General features: G+C 46.4%; 1 protein-coding gene across 4 annotated transcripts in view; it reads right to left on the reverse strand.

Moving 5' to 3' along the window:
* AGO2 (argonaute RISC catalytic component 2) overlaps positions 1 to 21,592 on the reverse strand; it is a 130,405-nt gene that overhangs the window by 54,102 nt on the left and 54,711 nt on the right. For all 4 annotated transcript variants that reach the window (XM_037803588.1, XM_037803585.1, XM_037803586.1 and 1 more), the window contains exon 2: positions 9,088 to 9,283. In XM_037803588.1, the coding sequence (XP_037659516.1) occupies positions 9,088 to 9,283 (196 nt within the window). The remainder of the gene's footprint in view (positions 1 to 9,087; positions 9,284 to 21,592) is intronic.

A 21,592-nucleotide genomic window follows, 5' to 3' on the forward strand; every position in this document is an offset into this window, starting at 1 on the left:
CTGCTCAGTCCATCAGCAGGACAACCTGGCCACCACAGGGACCTCTGCTGCCAAGAGAATGCATTCCTCAGCACCCACACGCTGCTCCCAGGCCACTGTGGGCCCCCCTCATGGGAAGGAAGGTGCAAAGCACAGACAGAAATGAGACTGCTTCATTTTTATGACAGGATGTCAACACAAATTCTAAACTTGGGGCTCCTTCCCCTCCTCTAGCAAAGACCAACTCCCAGGTCCAGCTGCTACTTAGCAGCTGCCCAGGGACCCCTGGGAGGAGCCACGTGGGGACGTGTTACTCCTTGAGCCTCCGAGATTGGAGTTTCTTTACAGTGGTTGTGGCCACCACCAAGCACGGCACATGCACTGCACCAGTGGCTCCCTGGAGGAACATCTCCACTGAGCAGCGTTCTCATTCTCAGCCCTGACCTTGCTTGAAAGGCAACAGACCCAGGGAAACTGTTGATCTTGATCTTGAAGACAGACCAATAAAAACTGTCCAACCTGAGGAGGAGAGGGAAAGACTTAAAAAAATCATAATCTCAGTATCACAGAGACAATTTCAAGTGCTTTAACATGTATGTAACTGGAGTCCCAGAAGTAGAGGACACAAGGGAGCAGAAAAATTATTTGACAAAATAACCAGTATTTTCCCAAATTTTATGCTGAAAGATATCAACATAAAAATCCAAGAAGCTCAATGAACCCCAAGAAGGAAAATCAAAAAGAAAATCAAACCCAAACACAAATATTCAACCTGCACACAGGGGAACTACGATGAGAATGACAGCTGACACTTCGTCAGAAACAATGGAGGTTAAAAGACAACGTCATGGACTTCCGGAAGATGGCAGTTAGGAGAGAAAGGGCAAAAAAATACCGCCGTGAAAAATACTAGATAAAAGCCAGAAAGTGACCCAGAACACCAGTTCCAGTGATGCACCAGCTGCACAAGGTCTGCTAAATCCACAGGGACCATGCACTTGGTGAAACCGGGAGTCTGTGTTCTGAAACGAGCGAGTAAGCTGGCTGAATATCAGGCAACCACGCTGCTGTGTGATGAAACCATGGGTTGGCATTTGGAGTTGGACTAGTTCTTTTTTAAAAACCCAAAAGCGGCTGCAGATATGGCAGTGAGAACTGCACAGAGAAGTGTGAAAGGAATGGTGTCTCCACAACCTGTGGGCATGCCTCAGTATCTGGAGTGGACAATAGCCTTTCGCGCACCTGCTGCTAATCGTGTCGGAGCTAGGAAGGCAGAGGTTAGCCAAAAGGGGAGAAAAACCACGCCCCTTACAGCCATCTTCCTGGCGGGCTGGGAACGCTCCTGCCCGGCGCTGGTGCCACAGCCCAGAGCTGCACCAAAAAAACCCAGTGTGACGGGAAGTGTTTCCAGTAACGCGCGCACAGGCCACAATATCTGGCGTGGACAACAGCCTTTCACTAACCTGCAGCTAACTGTCCTGGAGCTAGGAAGGCAGAGTGGTGCGAAAAGGGGGGAATTAACACGCCCCATTCAGCCATCCTTTCAGCAGGCAGGGAACGCCCCTGCACAGCTCTGCGGCCCAGAACTTCCCTTGGGGAACGGTGCTCACCTGTGATGTAGCACAGCCGTCCCTCAGCAGAGGCCCTAGGAGGGCACGGCTTGGAAGAGGGACCCACTCGGAAATCCCAGGGACCATACACCAATACCAAGGACTTGTGGGTCAGCAGCAGAGACAATCTGTGGCGAGACCGAACTGAAGGTTCAGACTCTTGGGACAGCCTTAAATCTCCAGGAACACCTGGGAGGTTTGATTGTTAAAGCCGCCCTTGCTCCCTAACCACTCAGACACACACCCCACATTCATGGGTGGACAGCACCAACTACAAATGCAAAACTGGTGCACCAGTTGGACCCCACAAGAATCAGACCCCCACACACCACAAAGACAAAGTGGGAGAGAACTGATTTGAGGGGAATAGGTGGCTCACAGACACCATCTGCTGGTTAGTTAGAGAAAGTGTACACCACCAAGCTGTAGATCTGACAAATTAGAGATAAGTCTTTGAATTAGCCTACATATCCTAAAAGAACCTATCAAGTTAAGAAAATGCCAAGAGGCCAAAAACAACAGAAAATTTTAAAGCATATGAAAAAATCAGATGATATGGATAACCCAAACCCAAAAACCCAAATCAAAAGATTGGATGAGATGCAGTACTTGGAGCAATTAATCAAAGAACTAAAGACAAACAAAAGTCCATGACACAGGATATAAAGGACATGAGGAAGAGCCTAGAAGAGCATAAAGAGGAAATTGCAAGAGTAAATAAAAAAGTAGATGATCTTATGGAAATAAAAGCAACTGTCGACCAAATTAAAAAGATTCTGGATACTCATAGTACAAGACTAGAGGAAGCTGAACAATGAATCAGTGACCTGGAGTACAACAAAATGGAAAATGAAAGAAGAAAAGAAAGAATGGAGAAAAAAATTGAAAAAATCAAAATGGACCTCAGGGATATGATAGATAAAATAAAACAACCAAATATAAGACTCATTTGGTGCCCCAGAAGGGGAAGAGAAGGGTAAAGGTCTAAAAAGAGTATTCAAACAAATTGTTGGGGAAAATTTCCCAAACCTTCTACACAAATACACAAAGCATAAATGCCCAGCGAACTCCAAATAGAATAAATCCAAATAAACCCACTCCAAGACATATTCTCATCAGACTGTCAAATACTGAAGAGAAGGAGCAAGTTCTGAAAGCAGCAAGAGAAAAGCAATTCACCACATACAAAGGAAACAACATAAGACTAAGTAGTGACTACTCAGCGGCCATCATGGAGGCGAGAAGGCAGTGGCATGACATTTTTAAAATCCTGAGAGAGAAAAATTGCCAGCCAAGAATTCTTTATCCAGCAAAGCTCTCCTTCAAATTTGAGGGAAAGCTTAAATTTTTCACAGACAAACAAATGCTGAGAGATTTTGCTAATAAAAAACCTGCCCTACTTGAGATACTAAAGGGAGCCCTACCGACAGAGAAACAAAGATAGGAGAGAGAGATATGGAGAAAGGTTCCATAATATTAGATAAAGATGCATTTTTTAAGCCATTAGTGACCACTGAATATAAGTTTGGCTTTATTATCATCATAGTCATCATAAGACACAACCCTATATTAAATTATTTTTAATAATAAAAAAGAATTTAATTCAGAGAGGAAGAAACAGACATTACAGAATGGTGACATTATGAAGGAGAAAACATACTTGGTATCATCACATCCTATTCCATGCTACCATTTCTTTCATTCTATTTCAAATGGATAACTCAGGTTTATGGTACGGCATTCTTTCTGAAACGTTAGCAGTCAGAAGATACTTACCTCACTTTTCTGACTTGCTGATTCTAAATGTGGTCATCTCACTTAACTTGTAAGATGACTCTTAGTTTCCTAATTGATAAGACAGGAATTAGACTAAGAATAATTAAAAACTATTAAATTTTAGTCTGAAAATATAGACTTCTTTTGAAAATCCAAAGGAATGCTCTTGTACTTTTTGAGAGCATTGAAAAATGTGTATTCTCAATTATGTTTTATTGGTTGGTGTAGATTAGAGGCCATTGTCTGGAGATAGGCATGGGATATATAGAGCAAAGACATATAGGGAGCAGAGTTGGTGAGAATGTCTATTTATATATGGAGAGACATCTGTTACTGTAGTCATTGAACCACTAAATTTAAGTGGCAATTATTAACTTCTATTTCATACACTGAAATAAAAGAACATTAACTGTGGACCCAAGATTTGCTATTTATTGCATAGTTAATGAAAATACTGAACCATTTTAGCTTCTGAGTTCAGATAAAGGGTTTGACAAAAAAAAAATCTATTTACTCTCTGATCCCCAAGCCTGTATAGTTTACAGCATGAATTCCTATAAACAAAACAAAATTATCTCAATGCATTTAGTTCCTTGGTTCCGATAAAAATAATTTGAATAGCAAGGGTTATGTGTAGGCATGTTTGTAAATATACAAAGGAGGAAGAAGGGGAAATATTGATCTGTATTCAGATTTATTCTGCACCCTATGTATGGTGAGAATAGTGCAACAATATCCTTATCTGTAAAATTTATAACACGGCCACTATTTTGTGATATCAAATAAGATGACTATGAATATCTGAAAATTAAATACTATTCTGAAACTTACAAAAAAATTATAGAGGGGCATATAGGGAAAAAATATACCTACTGCAAACTAAATACAGTTAGTAGCATTTTAATGTTCTTTCATCAACAGTAACAAATGTACTATACCAATACTTTGAGTCAACAATGGAGGGAGTAGTTAGGGGTATGGGAGGATTTGAGTTTCCTTTTTTTTGTCTGTATTTCTTTTCTGGAGTAATGAAAATGTTCTAAAAATTGAAAAAAAAATTGTGGTGATGGATGCACAGCTGTATGATGGTATCGGGGGCAACTGATTGTACACTTTGGATTTTTGGATAATTGTATGGTATGTACACAATCTCAATAAATAAAAAATTTTAAAATAAAAAAAGACAACGTCACGACATCGGTAATGTGCTGAGGGAAAAAAATGCCAACCCAGAATTCCATATCCAGCAACAATATCTTCCCAAAGTCAAGGTGATACAAAGACATTTGCAGATTCTTTTTAAATGTTGGAAGAATTCATCACTGGCAGACACGAACAAGAAAAGCTAAAGGATGTTTTTCAGGATGAAGGAAAATGAAGGCAGATGAAAACTGGTCAACAGGAAGAGGTAAAGAACACTAGATATGGTCAATATGTGGGTAAAGAGAACTATTTTAATTTTTAAAAGCAAAAATGATAACATTGTACTATGGGGTATAACTTATGTAGAAGTAAATATATGATCAGAGCAAAAGGACAGGGGGTCATAAGAATTATTCTGTTATAAAATCTTTACATTCATATGGATTTTAATTCTAAGTAGACTGTGAAAAGTTAAAGATGTATACGGAAATCTGTAAAGCAATCATTAAAAAAGTACAAAGAGGTAAAGTTAAAGGCCAGTAGAAGAAACAAAGTAGAATACTAAAAAAATGTTTGATGCGCCCACAAGGAAAAAAACAAAAAAAAGCAAAATGGCAAACTTAAAGCCAACCACTGAAAATTACATTAAATTTAAATGAACCAACCATTCCAATTAAAAGGTCCAACTACATGCTGTCTACAAGAGATACACTTGAAATACAAACATACACATAAGAGAGGTTGAAAATATAACCATGGGAAAAAATGTATCAGTTGAACAGTAAAATAAAGTTCATAAGCCTATGTTAATAATCAGACAAAAATAAAGCTTTGAGAACTACCAAAAATAAAAGATCATTTCCTAATGATGAAAGGGTCATTTTATTGTAGAAAACATAACAATTACAACTGAGCACATACTTAAAGAACTTCAAAGTACAGGAACCAAAACCAGACAGTACTAAATGAAGAAATGGACAAATTCACATCATACTTGGAGAAAATAAACAGAAAGGGTATTGAGGACCAGAATACACTATTAACCAACACAAGATAATACACATTTATAGAGCACCACATCCAGTGAATCCAGAATACACATTCTTTTCAGATGCAAGAAGAACATTTACCAAGACAAACCACATGTTTAGCCCCTACGAATTTCAAAAGATTGAAATCTTACAGCGTATGTTCTTTGGCCATAAAGGAATTAAATTAGAAATCAATGACAAAGGGTATAAAAAAAATCCCTGAACACCTAGAAATCGAACATCATACTCAAATAACCCATGGGTAAAGATATCACAAGGGAAATGACAAAATATTTTGAACTGAATAGATATTAAAATGCAGTCTAAGAAAATTTGTGGATTAAGCTAAAACAGTGCTTAAAGCAAAACTTACAGCCTTAAATCATTGTAAGATACGTTTTTAATCAATGATCTAAACCCAAAGCGAGTCGAAGGAAGTAAAGATGAGAGGAGAAAATCAGAGAAAAGTCAACAAACGAAAGAGAAAATTCAAAAAAGTAAAACCTTGGTTCTGTGTAAAGAGGACCATAATTGATAAACCCACAGCAAAACTAATCAAGAAAAAAGGAGAAAGGGAAAATACAAAGTAAAAATATCAGGAGTAAAACGGGGGTTTCACTAGGGAACTAGAGACACTAAAAGAACAATATGAACAAGTTTATTCCCATAAACTAAACAGCTCAGATGAAACGAACAGGACTCCCTGAAAAGCACAAACTATCAAAACTGATACAAGAAGCAGCAGAAAAATCTGAATAGCCTGATATCTGCTAAATAAATTAAACTGTATGAAAATGCTCCCTATGAAGAAAACTACAAATGGATTCAATGACAAATTCAGTCAAACACTTAAGAAAGAAATTATAACAATCTTACACAAACCTTTCAGTATACAGGAGAGGGGGATCACCTCCCAGCCTACTTTACGTCACAAAACCCTGACAACAAAACCTGACGAGAGAGAATTACAAAGTCCCGTAGGAACACAAACACAAAAATTCTCAACAAAACGCTAACAAGTAAAATCCAGCAATATCTAAAAATAATACACCATGAACAAATGGAATTATATCAGCTATGTCAGGTTGATTTAACATCTGAAAAAAAATCAACATAATTCTCCAACATGAACAGGAAAAAAAAGGTAGAGAAACCATACGATCACCTCAATAGATGCAAAAAAGCATTTGACAAAATTCAACACTAAGTGATAATGATAATTCTCAACAAAATTAGGAAGATAACTCCCTCAGCCTGATAAAGCACCTCTATAAAAACCCTATGGCTAATATCGTATTTTATAGATTAAAATATGATAAAGACTGGATGCTTTCTTCCTAAGATTAGGAACAAGGCAAGGATGTCTGCTTCACCAGTTCTTTTCAATACTGTATAGGATGATTTCCTAGCCAAGTAAAAGAAGTCAAGTAAAAGAAATAAAATACATAAAAATGGGAAAGAAAGAAAGAAAGACGCCTTTATTCACAGACAATATGATTGTTTACTTAGAAAATCCAAAGGAACATACAAAAACACAAAACGGAAAAACAAAACAAAAAACCTGCTAGAACTAAAGCACACTTCACAAAGTCAAAATACAAGGTCAAAATACAAACACTGAATTTAAGTCTCTTTACTAGCAATGAATAGTTGGAAAAAGGAAAAAAAAAATTAACATCTTTAGCAATGTACAATTAAATGGTTTAGTATTTCCAGAGTTGTGCAACCAACCATCACCATAATCTACATTTAGAACATTTTCTTCACCTCAAAGAGAAAGTTCACAGCCATTAGCAGTAACTCCCCATCATTCTGAAAAATAAAAATTTTAAATACTATTTACAATATCCTCAAAGAATATAGCATACTTAAGAATAAATTTTCATGCAAGACCTCCACACTGAAAATTACAAAAACCTTCAAAGAGAAATTAAAGGAGACCTAAATAAATGGAGAGCTGTACCATGTTCAGGAATCAGCATAGGGATATGGCCCCCAAATTCATCTATAGATTCAAAGCCATCACAATAAAAAAAATTCCAAAAGACTGTCTGGTGCAAACTAAGAAGCTGATTCTATTATTTGGAAAAACAAAGGACTTAGAATAGCCAAAACAATTGAGAAAAATAAATTTGGAGGACTTAATCTCTTTGATTTCAAACCTTACTATAAAACTAGAGTAATCAAGACAGTGAGTTACTGGCCTACAGACAGATAAACAGGTCAAGAGAACAAAAGAGAGTCCAGAAATATGACCCACACATATACAATTGGATTGACTTTTTTTTTTACAAAAGTGCCCAGGTAAATGAGTGGGGAATGAAAAGTCTTTCAATAGGCCCTTAACTCATGCCATATGAAAACATCAACTCACAATTAATTAAACATACAAGCCAAAACTACAATTCTTCCAGTAGAAAACAGAATATAACTCTGGGGAGAAAAAGCTTTCTTAGAAAGAATACAAAATATAATCATTCTTATAAATTGATAAATTAGACTCTGACAAATTTTTAAAGTTCTGCTTATTAAAAGAAAACATCAAGAAAATGAAATGGCAAGCCTCGGACTCAGAGAAAATACTCCCAATGTGGACTTGCATGCAGAATATATTAAAAACTCCTACAAATCAATAACAAAAAGGCAAATAACCCAATAGAAAAAGAGGCTAGAGATGTCAACAGACACTGTGCTAAAAATAATATGTGAATGGCCCACAAGCACATGAAAAGGTGCTCAACTGGTTGGTTATCAAGAAGACGCCAACTAAAAGCACAATGAGAAATCATCACACACCGGCCCAATGGCAAAATCAGACTGACTATGCCAAGCACCGGCAAGAAATGTGCCGTCAGACACTGCTGACGGCGGTGAAAAGGGACAGTGAAGCGGGACAATCACTTTAGAAAGGATTCGGCAGTTCTCACGCAGTTCAACCTGCACCCACCCGTGGCACCAGCAAGTGCACCGCTGGGTCTGCACCGGAGGGAGATAAAAACATTTGCACAACGACGTCCACAGCAACCTTACTGGTGATGGCCAAAACTGGGGTGGTCCAGATGTGTCAGAACAGAAAATGAACTAATAAATTACGGAATAGTCATACAATAAAGTGTTCCTCGGAGACAAAAATAATAAGCTGCTATACACACAATACAGAAGAATCGCAAAAACATTATTCCGAGGGAAAGAGGCCAGGCTCGCGAGATGACTAGGGAAACCAAGTCTAGGGTGACAGAAATCACCGTGACTTTCGGGGTTGGGGAATGACTGGGAGAGGGCACGAGGCAACTTCCTCCAGTGACGGGAACATACAGTTCTCAAACCCCAGTGAACTGTAGCGTGTATCTCACTGCACCGAAATTTTATCTCATTACAAAACTAGGTTTAAAAAATAAATAAATGCAACTGAAATTTTCTGGGAAAAAAAATCAGGAGGATCTGCTGAGAACTGAAGAGTGGAATCGTTTAAAATTTTTACATTTTCCATTTGTAGGTCACCCACATTCATAAATTCATCAAGCTCGATAAAGGATGAAATAGAATACCTGTTGACTCTTCGTGGGCACTTCTCTGGCTTGATATCCAATTCATAATGATAGATGTCAATTTTTGGAATGTCCATTTCAAAGAAATTGGCCTGTAATTTGATTGTTCTCCCAGAGGTCCCAAAGTCGGGTCTAGGTGGAGGCTTGAAGGCATATCCTTGGATGGGGGGTGGTGGCGGCGCGGGAGGCGCGAGCACTGCAAAAGAGCAAAAGAAGGCCCGTTACGCAGGGCAGCGGCTCCCCCTCGGCCACCTCGCCGCGGGGTGCCTCGGAAGGCTGGGCTGAGCGGGGAAGGGCCCTCTTCCCACGTGCGAGCCCACCACTGCGGCCCGTGGCCCTGCGCCTCACGCCCCCTTGTCCTCTCCTTCGCCCTTCTCCTCTGCCCTCCCGCTACACACCGGACCTCGTCCCCCCTTGGGCTGTGACCTGGCCCCTGCACCCAGCCCGTCCCAGCCGCTGGGCTCCCACCACTGCACTGTGCTCCCTCCGCTGATCACCCGGTGACGTGTGGCCAGGCCCTCCTTTCTCAAACGCTTCCCCCCCCAGGTCCTCTCCTTGCTCTGCCCAGTTACTTGAAACGTTGCCTTTTCTCAACTCGGCCCTCTTCATTTCTCCTGTTTGTGGTCAGTAAATCCCCAAGCTACAGGCCCCCCTTCCCTCTGAGTTCCTGCTACATGGAAGGCTCACGGTCAATTCAAACTCCGTATCCACAACTGAACTTCTCTCCCCCAAGCCTGTGGGAAGGACACCGTCAGTGACACCATGGACCACCCACCCGCAAGACCCCTGTTCCCTTCCTCAGCCAATGCTCCACCATCCTCACCACGTCACCTGCTTTCCTCATTCATCCCTTCCCTCCCAGGGCTTCTGGGCCTTGGCCTCAGCTCCGCTCCCCACTTCACCCTGCAGGGGCTATGGCAGAAGCACCCCAGTGGGTCTCACCTTTCAGTGCCCCCTGCACGCCCTCTTCCCTCGTCCACCCTGCAGGCCAGTGCGCCAGACCCCATCTTCCCCACCACATCCGTGGCTCCCCAGCACCCGGCTCGGACATCATCTGGTCTCAACCAACTACAGCCTAGCCTTCCACCTCCTCCCCTCCCCAAGAACCCCTCAGGGCCTGGCCCATCACGGCTCCTGCCCAACAGTCCCACTGGGAACATCCCTCCGAGGACCAGCTCAAGCATCAGCAGGAACGACTTCCTCCCCGCCCCCCCCCCCCGCCCCTCCGCTGTCCTCACACTCCCAGGGCCACGGGGGGGGGGGGGGCACACCTGCCTCCTGGCCAGGCCATGACTGCCTCGAGGCAAAAATCTCCACATGCCCCAGGGCCTGGGAGCCCACCAACGCACAAGAAGAGCCCAGAAACATCAGATAAGCACCAGGGGAGGGAGGTACACAAGGGCCTCTTTAATGGGCCATGGAAGTCACCAAGGAAGATGCTGGCAGCAAAGAGAAGTCAAGAAGATCAAGCTTTCCCAACTCAGCACTCATGCAAGATGCCATGCTTCACCCTGAAAACCACTCAACACACACAAGCCTCCATTCCTGGGGCTTCTGGCAGCCCCTCCGGTCCCTGGAAACGAATCAGCGACCTCTTTTCTTCTTAGCCCAGAATCACACTGCCACCAAGGAAGCATCTCCATACTTAGCCAATGTGCTATCCTTCCTAAAATGCAGCATCATACCTAGCTGGTCATCATACTTGCCACGCACACTCCGTTTGCATTTGATAAACTGGAAAGATGGGACAGTGTGAATTACAGGCAAGGCAGACAAGCCCAGAGGAAGAAGGCTCATTTAGAATTAAAGGGGCAAAAGTTGTCAAGTAAAGCCCCCCTCTTTTACTTTAAACCATTAATTTAATGAGGGAATGCTTTAAGTTCAAACTGTGGCTTTAGAAGAAAGGCAATGAACATTTTTCCAAAAACAGAATAATTTAAATTTTCAATCAAATGCCTTTTTTTTTCAGAAAGAAAGAAAAAAAAGAAATAAAGAAAGAACCACCCCCACATTTAAAAAAATCCATATATTCAATCCCTATCAATAGTCATTGGAAACAAAAGTACTCTACTAAAAATACTATAAGCTGTCCTCACTGCATTTCTGACCCAAGAAAACTCAGGGAGTCCTTGAGTCACTTTTTTGTCTTCTTTAAGAAAATGAACAGTCTTTGCAGGTCATTAATCTCACTGAGTCCGAAGTACGGCCTCTCTCCACTGGACGACTACTGCTTCATGGAGCTTGTGTTTGCAGACTTGTAAAACATTTCCTTCCTTCACCACACAAGCACCACGTGCCTCTTACGTGCTGGGCACTGTGCTAGGACCAAGGAAACAAATGTACACTGTGCCCTCCAGCAGCCCACATGCCATTCCCAGAGGACGATTTTGGGCTGTAAGCCTCCAAATGGATGGAGCCTGTTTACTCTTCATAAGCGTAGCAGGTCACACGTGACCCTGTCACTGGGGATGCTGGCTGTGACGAAGGGTGGACATTGCTGTCCAGATCAGCTTGTCAAACTGGTCAGCCCTTTGCTCTCTAAGAGCCGGAGCTCTCCCGGGTACGTGGCACGGGGCAAAACCAGGACGTGCACTAACATGTGGTCCCCATTCACAAGCGGATTACGCCTATTCAGCAAGAGGGATCTTGTGACCATAGAAACAAAGCTAAACTATAAAAAGTACGCATGTGCCAAAGGAAATCTCCAGGCATGGCGCCAAAAAAACCCTCCACCCCTCCCATCAATTTCAGTAAACGGGGATTCGTATTAAAGAAGAGGACTGTCATCTGTTCAGTGCTTCCTAGTTTACAACGTGCTTTTGCACGTTTCTTAAATGATTCTACAGAGCAAAGATGTAACATATACAAGTGAAAACATCCAGGGCTCAGACAGATAAAGCAACTCGCTGGTGATGGGCAGAGTGGAGACCCCACACCCCAACCGCACCTCCTTCCACTGCATCAGCCATGACTTAGGAGACAGTGATGAAATCTGACCAACTAGCACACATTAGACCTAGGGTTGATTTCTCAGGTTGAGCCTATTTACCCCAAGGAGCCTACCCCAAACCCTTTACTTCCACATTTGCCATGGGAAACAATGAAAATTAACATTATTAACCACCTCGTGTTACCAACTTGTTTTAATAAAAGCATTTGGGGCAGGGGCACAAGATGAGTTTATTCATAAAAAATTTCACAAAGATATTTCTTCCTCACTTCTAGCTTTTAATAAGGAAAACACTGTCACTTTGTGGGAAGGCATATGGAACATAAAATCACAAGAAACCAGAACAGGTTTCCAAGTGGAGGGATGGGGGAAGGACCCAGGAGCTTTACACCTTTGGAAAGGAAACTACTAACTATTGGAGAATATCTAACTCTACTGGGTCTCTAAGTCCTCCGGGATGTCTTAGATCTATTTTTATAATTCATAAGGAGTCCCAGGTGCAAGCTACCGAAACAAGCAGGATTCAAAAACAAAACACCAGGAGGCAAAGTTACAGCAGGAAGGTGCTCCGGGCACGGAATTCCACGTGAGCATGAAGACAGGGGAAACGGGCCCCTCCCTGGGGCGCCAAAGCAAAGATGGAGACCAAACACTATGACAGGCCAAAGAGCAGACGAGTGGACAGGCAGTTAAGGGGGGCTGACACAAGACCACCTCGTCAACACCCCAATTTCCTTCCCTGGTACCGCCAGGCACTGTTGATCTAGGACCCAGAACCACGCGGGGGTCTCGGGGAGAGCAGATGAAGAGGGAGCACTCTGTGTGTGGGGAGGGGGGCACCAAGGCAGGTGCCCCCAGAGCATGAGCTCCCCCAGCACAGAGCCCAGCTCAGCCAGCACTGGTGGAGTAAGTGGAAGCCTGGGCAGCAGCCCACGACGCACAGGGAGGCTTCCCGGAGGAGACCCCTGGGCTGGTGTTGACGCGACCACATCCCCATCCCCACCCCGCGTTTACGACTCTGCTCGACCTCCCAGTGATGGCCACGCAGGCACCCCGGGCTGGCTCAAGCTCTGCCCCCCCAGAAAACCAGGCTCTGCCTTCCCTTGAAAAACGTCCCCGGCGTCCCGGCCAGCATTTCCTCCGCAGCCGCAGGCAGCACGCAGCCACGTCCCTCAGCGGGCAGCTGATCAAACAGTTTTGTTTGGAACTGATTTCCAGTTATTTATGGAAGGGCTCGTCTTGTGCCTGCACTGCGGGTCAAAGCTCTCAAGGATGGAAAGGCAAATCTATCTTTTTCATCCGGGAATCGCTGAGCTCACTTCACGGTTCCCGAGAGGTGAAGGATTTCCCACGGGCCTGGCGCACATGACCCTCAGCACCCTAACGACTCAGCCCCGGTCGGGAGCCCCTGATGGGTCGGGCTCCGGAGCCGCGGACCCGGCGCAGGGCCAGGGGCCCCACTGCTGCCGAAGACGCAGCCTCCCGAGACCGCTCAGCACGTTTGCCTGAAATTCCATTTTTAGAGCCACATCGCGAACAATGAGAGAGAACAGGTAGCCCAGGAGTGACCGCCTGCCTGCGTGAGTCACCAGGTCACAGCAACAGGTCCCGTGCCAGCAGGGGCCGGAGGTCAGCAGACCACAGAGAGGGCACCCAGCGGGAAGAGGACCGCAGAGGGGACCCCAGACCCCAAGTGCAACCTCCCAGCTGCCTCCACAACCCCCCAAAAAGAAAGGAAGCCCCTCTCCATGGCGGTGCTTGCACGCCCAACCCTCCACCGAGGTAAGGGATGGAGACGAGGAAAAGCTGGCACGCAGGTCAAGCACTGGAGTGAGCAGAGAAGGAAAAGTGAGAGGCTTCTGGAAGTTCTCAAACTGGGTGGGTGTCCTGGCTGGGGCCGGTAGGTGCTGCAGAAATTCAGCAACAGGGGACAGCCCCAGCTGGATCAGACTGTCAACAGTGACCCCGCCACAAACACCCTCCAGGAACTTCCACGGACATCCCGCTAGCCTCACAGGGAGGAAGGGATCATGTGGGCTCTCGGCCCATTTGAAAGGTGAGGGAGTTGGCAGGGCAGCCGAGGGTCCCCAGGGAGCAATGTGCCGGGGTGCCCCCTGGCCCGGGGAGGCGTTCCTCCGAGTCGAGGCTTGCCGAGCGGTGTGCGGTAAGTCAGTGAAGCGCTGAACACCTGGTTCCCCAGCAGGTCAGCCTGGTCACGAGTAATGATTTTGGCACTCAAAGGGCCGCAGCCTCTGTCCCCACAGCTGGTCAATGGGCCAGCTGGGAACACAGGCTTCCACCTCCCGGTCAAGTGAGCCCACGTCCCACCGCGGCCCCGTGGGCATGCTGCAGGTCGGCCTTGGCAAGGCCAGGCTGAGCCTGCTTTGGAGACCATGTTCGTTTTAAAAACACACAGTCCGACATCCCAAAGTAATTTGGACAGAGAATAAAAATATATTTGCAGGGCCACCCTGAGGAACTAGGGGAAAATGAAGAAGTACTGGACTTCCTCACCTGGACTAATGCCGATGTTCTCACAAACACTGAGGACTAGTGGTTTGATGTGCTGAACTCTCTATCATGGGACTTGCCCTTATGGGGCTCGTTACTGCAAGGGAGAGGCTAGACTTGCATATAATTGTGCCTAAGAGTCTCTCCCTGAGTACCTCTTTGTTGCTCAGATGTGGCCCTCTCTCTCTCTCTAACTAAGCCACCTCCGCAGGTGATCTCACTGCCCTCTCCCCTACATGGGACCTGACTCCCAGGGGTGTAAATCTCCCTGGCAACGCAAGATATAACTCCCGGGGATGAATGTGGACCTGGCATCATGGGATTGAGAACATCCTCGTGACCAAAAGGGGGATGTGAAACGAAACAAATAAAGCTTCAATTGCTGAGAGATTTCAAGTGGAGTCGAGAGGTCACTCTGGTGGACATTCTTATGCACCATATAGATACCACCTCTTAGGTTTTAATGTATTGGAATAGCTAGAAGTAAATACCTGAAACTACCAAACTCCAACCCAGCAGTCTGGACTCCTGAAGACAATTACACAATAATGTAGATTACAAGGGGTGACAGTGTGATTGTGAAGACCTTGTGGATCACACCCCCTTTATCTAGTGTATGGATGGATGAGTGGAAAAATGGGGACAAAAAACTAAATGAAAGGTGGGGTGGGTTGGGGGGGATGATTTGGGTGTTCTTTTTTACTTCTATTTTTTATTCTTATTCTGATTCTTTCTGATGTAAGGCAAGTGTTCAAAAGTAGATTGTGGTGATGAATGCACAACTATAAAATTGTACTGTGAACAGCTGATTGTACACCATGGATGATTGCATGGTATGTGAATATATCTCAATAAAACTGAATTTAATTAAAAAAAAAAACAAAAAAAAAACACCACAGTCCAGTTTTCAGCCCCCCCAGGGAAGAATTCCCTAACCCTACTTGGAAAACACATGAATGATCAGTAAACACCGACAAATTTCCGTCTGGCCCACCTGGAACTGGGAGGAAGAACGAAAAGGTCATTCAATGTGTTACTAAACGTGCACCCACACTGGAACAAGAGCAGAGCATGTGCTTCTCGGGGTGAGTCCAGTCCCCGAAAAGAATGAGAGGGCAGTGCTGGGTGCAACGAGCCCAGCTACCAGTCCCTCGTTTACCATCCAGAAGCCACATCGTCCCCCGGGGAGGGGAACTGAGGGGCGCTCAGCAGTGCCCGGTGGCCACACCACGCGTGGCTCAGGACCTTCCAGGAGAAGGGCCCACAGCACTCCGCCCCCAAAGCCCCTGCCACGCACACACCAGCAGGGCCGAGAGCTCTCCACAGGGCACGGGTGCCCTCGGAACCAGCACCTGCAGAGCACATGCAGGTGAGCGGAGGGCCGTGTCCCCCTGTGGAGGCACAGCTGGACGGGTTGGCTTCTCTCATACACTGTGGTCTTTTCCCTGGTTATCAAAACACACACTTGTAACACGAGATACAGAAAAATTCAAACAACATAAAAATCGCCCTTAATGCCATCACTCAAGAGATAATGACTTAAAATGCCAGAGATTCCTTTACACCTTTACAAAACTATGTGCCCATGTGCTAAGCTGGGATTGCACCATTTTATATCCTGTTTCTTTTGCTTAACGTTACATTATGCAGATGAAATATTCTCCAAAACTCATTTTTTAATGAGTGCATTACTTGTTGTCTCCTAATGACATCACATCAGTGATTTCCAAATTTTCATTTCAAAAAGTCAAGGTCGCCTTGCACAAACTCTTCACCTACATCCTTGAAGAGCCCGGCTGTGCCTAGTGCACAGGCTGTCCCATCACCCCACCCTGCCCCGGCCAGCAGCAGGAGCACGGGGGGCTCGCCACTGCACCCTCTGCACACCTGCACTCCCCGGGGTGGGCACCTCTGGGTGGCTAGACTCGCCAACAAGCTAATCTGCTCAGAGCCTGGCGCTCATCCATGCACTCGGGGAGTGAGCCCCGAGCACACATGTGACAAGCACTGACACATCCCCCTCCCCATTGCCCTCCAAGAGCTAGCACCAGTTACCTTGGCCATTACGCTGGGCTTCGACTTCTGGGCAGCACCCCGTCATCCCATGTGTTTCTCAAGGGCAGGGTCTACACCGAGCCAGGAGCTGCCCAACACTGCTGAGAGAACACCCAGGGCCAGCGGACAGCCTCCCTGCAACCCCTGCTTGCACCCTACCTGGAGCACCCACGGCTCTTGTTTCACCAGGGCTCTGCACTTTTTCCTCCTTGGTGTCCTGAACCCTCTGATGCTGGGTTTACCCTGTGGTCCCCGCTGCAGGTGAGTCCCTGGAGCTCCCGCATTGCCCCCAAGACAGCACGCACCCAGCCCCACCACGGCCCGGCCCCCCTGCCCCTGCATGGCCTCTGTCTTCACAGCTGGCCAGACCCGCTTGCCACTTAGAGGCCAAAGAGCCCGAAACCCACCACTGTGTGAGCTCCCAGCTGGGGTCCACACGGAGAGCTCGGGTCTGCGAGCTCGGGTGGGCAACACGGGACCCCTTTATTTTCACCAACCTCCAACTTCAACCTAGCATTTCCCCCCGTCAGCAACGAGGACAGCAAATAACAGCAAAATTAGCAGTTCTTGCGACACCAACAGAAAACACACACATTTCTCATATCACATTCCGGTTGTAACACGTTGCAACACTATTTCAAAACCATAATTATTAGACCGGCTGCTAGATCTTGCTATTAACCGTGATAAAGTCATTTATGACTTTTTCACACATCGTTTTAGGATTCTGACAACTATTCTGCAAAGGGATCCATCTGTGAGCTTCACCAACTTGACAAAAGGGTTTGTGGTCCAAAGATTTAGAGCCCTGCACTCAAGGGACAAAGAAAGACAGTGTTCCAGCTCCCGGTAATGTCACAAACCCTCAAACGGCCTCACCGTGCTGCTGGGCGCCAGGCAGGGGCTCCATGCCAGCACCAGGACCGCCCTCGGGCTGCACAGAGGCCGAGAAGCCACCCGAAGGAGAGGGGCCATGCCTGACGTGCACGATTCATGGCTGCCATGACAACCGGGCTCTCAGGGCCTCTGGCTCGTCACCCAGGCTGCCTGCCAGGGCCAGGGGCTCTGAGTTTGCAGTTGGAAAACAGACATCCTGACCCTGCCCAACCCCCTCACCTCCGCGCTGCTTCCCCCTGTGCTTACAGTGTCTTGCCAAGGCGGGGACCCCGGAACCCTGGGAGCCCCCTCCCCTTCCCGACAGTCCTCCCCATGAGTGGCTCTGCCTGGGTTCACCTGGGGCACAGGGAGCCGACGGGAGAAGAGCCAGGCTAGTTCACCCAGCGACCGGCCTGACAGCAGCTTTCGGGGACAGGCAAGGGGGTGCGGCACGTCCACTTGTTCAGGGATCATTTCCCAAACATCGAAGCATACAAAGCAGCATTTCCAAAAAGCATGCCCCACACTTGGACAGGTGCACAGACCTGGGTGAGGCAGAGAGGGACCCTCACTCGCTGCATCTGCCCCTCACTCCCTGCCGGCCAGGGCACACCTGTCAGGCTGAGCGCCACACCCTTAGCCACAGATGACACGGAATAAATCGCAGGATGCAGAGCCGGAAGAGAACAACCCACCCACGCCCGTCAGCCTGCTGAGTCATCGCCATGAGCCCGGCTCCGCGTGGGCTGCAGAGGCCAAGGGGGACCCGGCGCCACCAGTCGAGCGGGGGAACTGGCAGCATGAGTGCGAGCGGCACCAGCTGCCCAGGAGGGGCTGGCGAGACGGGCAGCGGGTTTCCTGCCACCACCCCACCCTGGGAGGCAGCATTCCTTCCGCCACATCGTATTATGAGCTATCTGACCTTTAGAAAACCAAAATGATCTGCTCATTACAGGGTGACTTAAATATTCCTTAAGGACAGTCTTCTCCATCACAGAGAATGATTAACTAAACGAGCAGCCTGGCTCTTAAAAGCAGCAGCTTTGGTTACAGCGCAGTGAACTGTTGGCTTGGGCTTGCTGTCCGTCCACCCGGCTGCTGACGCATACACCTGCTGAGGCTCCCGCAGGGCCCGGGGCACTCCGGGGATGAGAGTCCAGCTGCCCGCCTGCCGCTGTGTCTTAGTGAGACTGAGAGATGCAAAGAGCCCCCTGAAACTGCAAAGTTAGCATCATACCTCAAGGCCATGCACCTCCGATTGGCCTGAGACTAGGTATTAGCCAGAAATTATGAAGGTAAGGAAAGTGACGGAAATAGCTCAGGGCTCCTGGATACTTCAGTGCCACAAACTGGGCTGGGCCAGCACCTCCTTTATGGCTCCCTGCAAGGAGGGGGTGCAGGCTTGGGGGCCATTTGATTTGTCGGGGTCACCTGGACAAGCGGCAGCCGCGCTCTTCGTCCTGAGCAGAAGGGATTCTGATGGCTCAGAGGGCAGACCTCGCCACACCGGTCCTCTCCTGGAGAAAACAGGGCATCCGGTTGCCGCTTTCCAAATCCACCTGTCGTCTGCACAGGGAAGTCTTTTTCTTGGCCACCCAAGGTGACTGAACTACACTGAACTCAGTCACAGCGGCCCTTCCTGCGCAATTAATGGAGCATTCTCATAGCAGGCAGTAAGAACGCAGAAGGGAACACGTGCTCCTGTTGGCTGGAGATATGATTAAAGCAATTCTGCGGCACCTACAGGACAAAGCGGTTTGGCCTGGGCAACCTATCGGCTGACTGAGAACGAAGAAAACAAACCCAAACCTAACCTGTATCCCCAGAGGAGTGGATTTTAGCCTGGCCAAACGCCAAGACACACGGACCCTTTGCAATACTTGACTTGCTCTGACGTCAGGCTCAAGCCCTCCCAGCCAAGCATCCCAGACACCTTCCAATGGTCCCAGGCCCCCGACTCCCAGAGCTGGGCACACTTCGCTCGACAGGAAACAGGGTGGCGCAAACCCACCCTGGTGTGGCCGAGGTTGCTCCTACACCTGCTGGAGCACACGCAGCCTGGAAAGCGCAGCTATGTCATCAGCCCCTGCCCCTGGGAACCACAGGGGTCTGTGCTCAGGAGCTCGTTGGTGCCACCAAGGTGTTTAAATGTGACAGTAAATGCTGGCTCCAGAATGCAAGGGGCACAAGGATGTGAATGGGTGAGATCAGCACCACCCCCGCCCTGTTCCTGGGCCCGCCTAGCCCCTGCCCCGCGGGGGTGGGCAGAGGACCCTAGCCCAGCAGGACGCTGTGTCCGTACCCTGAGGAAGGACCCACTTTTACTCATCCCTCCTCCGGGAAGCTGTGGTCACCACCTCCCACTGGGGAAAAGAGGAAGGAAAGGAGGGAGAGGCCGGGTGAGACCCAGGACAGGGCCCCAGCTGGGATGGGGAGGAGCGGCCACGCTGCAGCATCTGGGTGTGGATCTTTGGAAATATGTCACCTCCATGCTGGGCAGGGTTCCTGTAAGTATTTTGCTTATGTTCACCCCTGGTAAAAAAATTTGGGGGGAATTCCAAACTAGGTCAGCCGGGTTGTAGGCACCACCAACGGAGGGGCCCTGGGAGGTGACCTAGAGAGGAGCAGCGCCCTGCGGGGGGTGGGGGGCACGGGGCTGGGGCAAAACCAGAGCCAGAAAACCCCGGGGGAAGGAAGACCTTATGAGTCGGGGCTCTGTCACAGCTCCGCCTGCTTCCCCCAGACCGCACTGCAGACTGCTACAGAAACTACTCAAGGAACTCTTTTGGTTTAATGACTAATATTCTAAAAATATTTAAACTTTTTTTTTCAGCGAGCAGTATGACAAACATAGGAACATATGACAAATACGTAGTTTAAAGTTTAATCATAAAAATCCAACCACTTTCCTGCAGATTAGTAACATTGTACTTTATTTTCATTGCAAACTCAAGAAATTCTTTGATTCATAGAATTGTGATTCATCTACAGCTTTTTTTTTTTAACTGGAGAAGTTGTGGGTTTACAGAACAATCATACATAAAATACAGGACTCCCATACACCACCCTATTATAACACCTTGACTGGTGTGGTACATTGTTACAACTGATGAAAGCACATTTTTATAATTGTACTATTAACTGTAGTCCATGGTTTAATTTAGGTAAGTTCACTGTGTTTTGCAAGTCCATGGATTTTTTTATTAAATGTTTATTCTAGTACCTATATATATAAAACCTAATATTTTTCCTTTTAACCACATTCAGGTGTGTATTTTAGTGCTCTTAATTACATTCACAATATTGATCTACCATCACTACCATCCATTACCAAAACATTCCCATCATACCAAACAGAAACTCTACATTTTAATCCTTAACTTCTGCTCCCTATCCCCACCTCACCCCTGGTAACCTATATTCCAGATTCTAAGTATGAGTTTACCTATTCATACCAGGAAAGTAATACACTATCCTTTTGTGTCTGGTTTACTTCACTCAACACGATGTCTTCAAGGTTCATCCACAATGTCACATGTATCAGAACAGCATTCTTTTTTATGGCCGAATAATATTCCATTGTGTCTACACACCACATTTTGTTTCTCCATTAATCAGCTGATGGACAGTTGGGTTGCTTGCAGCTTTGGCCAATTGTAAATAATGCCACTATGAACATCAGTGTCCAAATATTTGTTCAAGTCCCTGCTTTTAATTCTTTGGGCTATATACCTAGTAGAGGGATTGCTGGGTCATATGGTAAGTCTATCCTCAACTTTCAAAGGAACCGCTAAATTGTCTTCCACCGCGCTGTACCTTTTTACGTTCCCACCAGCAATGAATGAGTGTTCCTATTTCTCAACATCCTCTCCAACATCTGTAATTATCTTTTTTTAATACTAGCCATTCTAGTGTGTGTGAAATGATACCTCATTTTGGTTTTGATTCCCATTTCCCTGATTGCTGATGATGTTACGCATCTTTTCATATGTTTATTGGCCACTTACATATCTTTTCGGAGAAATGTCTACTCAAATCTTTCGCCCATTTTTAAATTGGGCTGTTTGTCTTTCTGTTGTTGAGTAAAAGGATTTTTTTCAATATATTCCGGAC

Source organism: Choloepus didactylus, chromosome 14 (genome assembly GCF_015220235.1).
Source record: "Choloepus didactylus isolate mChoDid1 chromosome 14, mChoDid1.pri, whole genome shotgun sequence".
In the NCBI taxonomy this organism is placed as follows: Eukaryota; Metazoa; Chordata; class Mammalia; order Pilosa; family Megalonychidae; genus Choloepus; species Choloepus didactylus.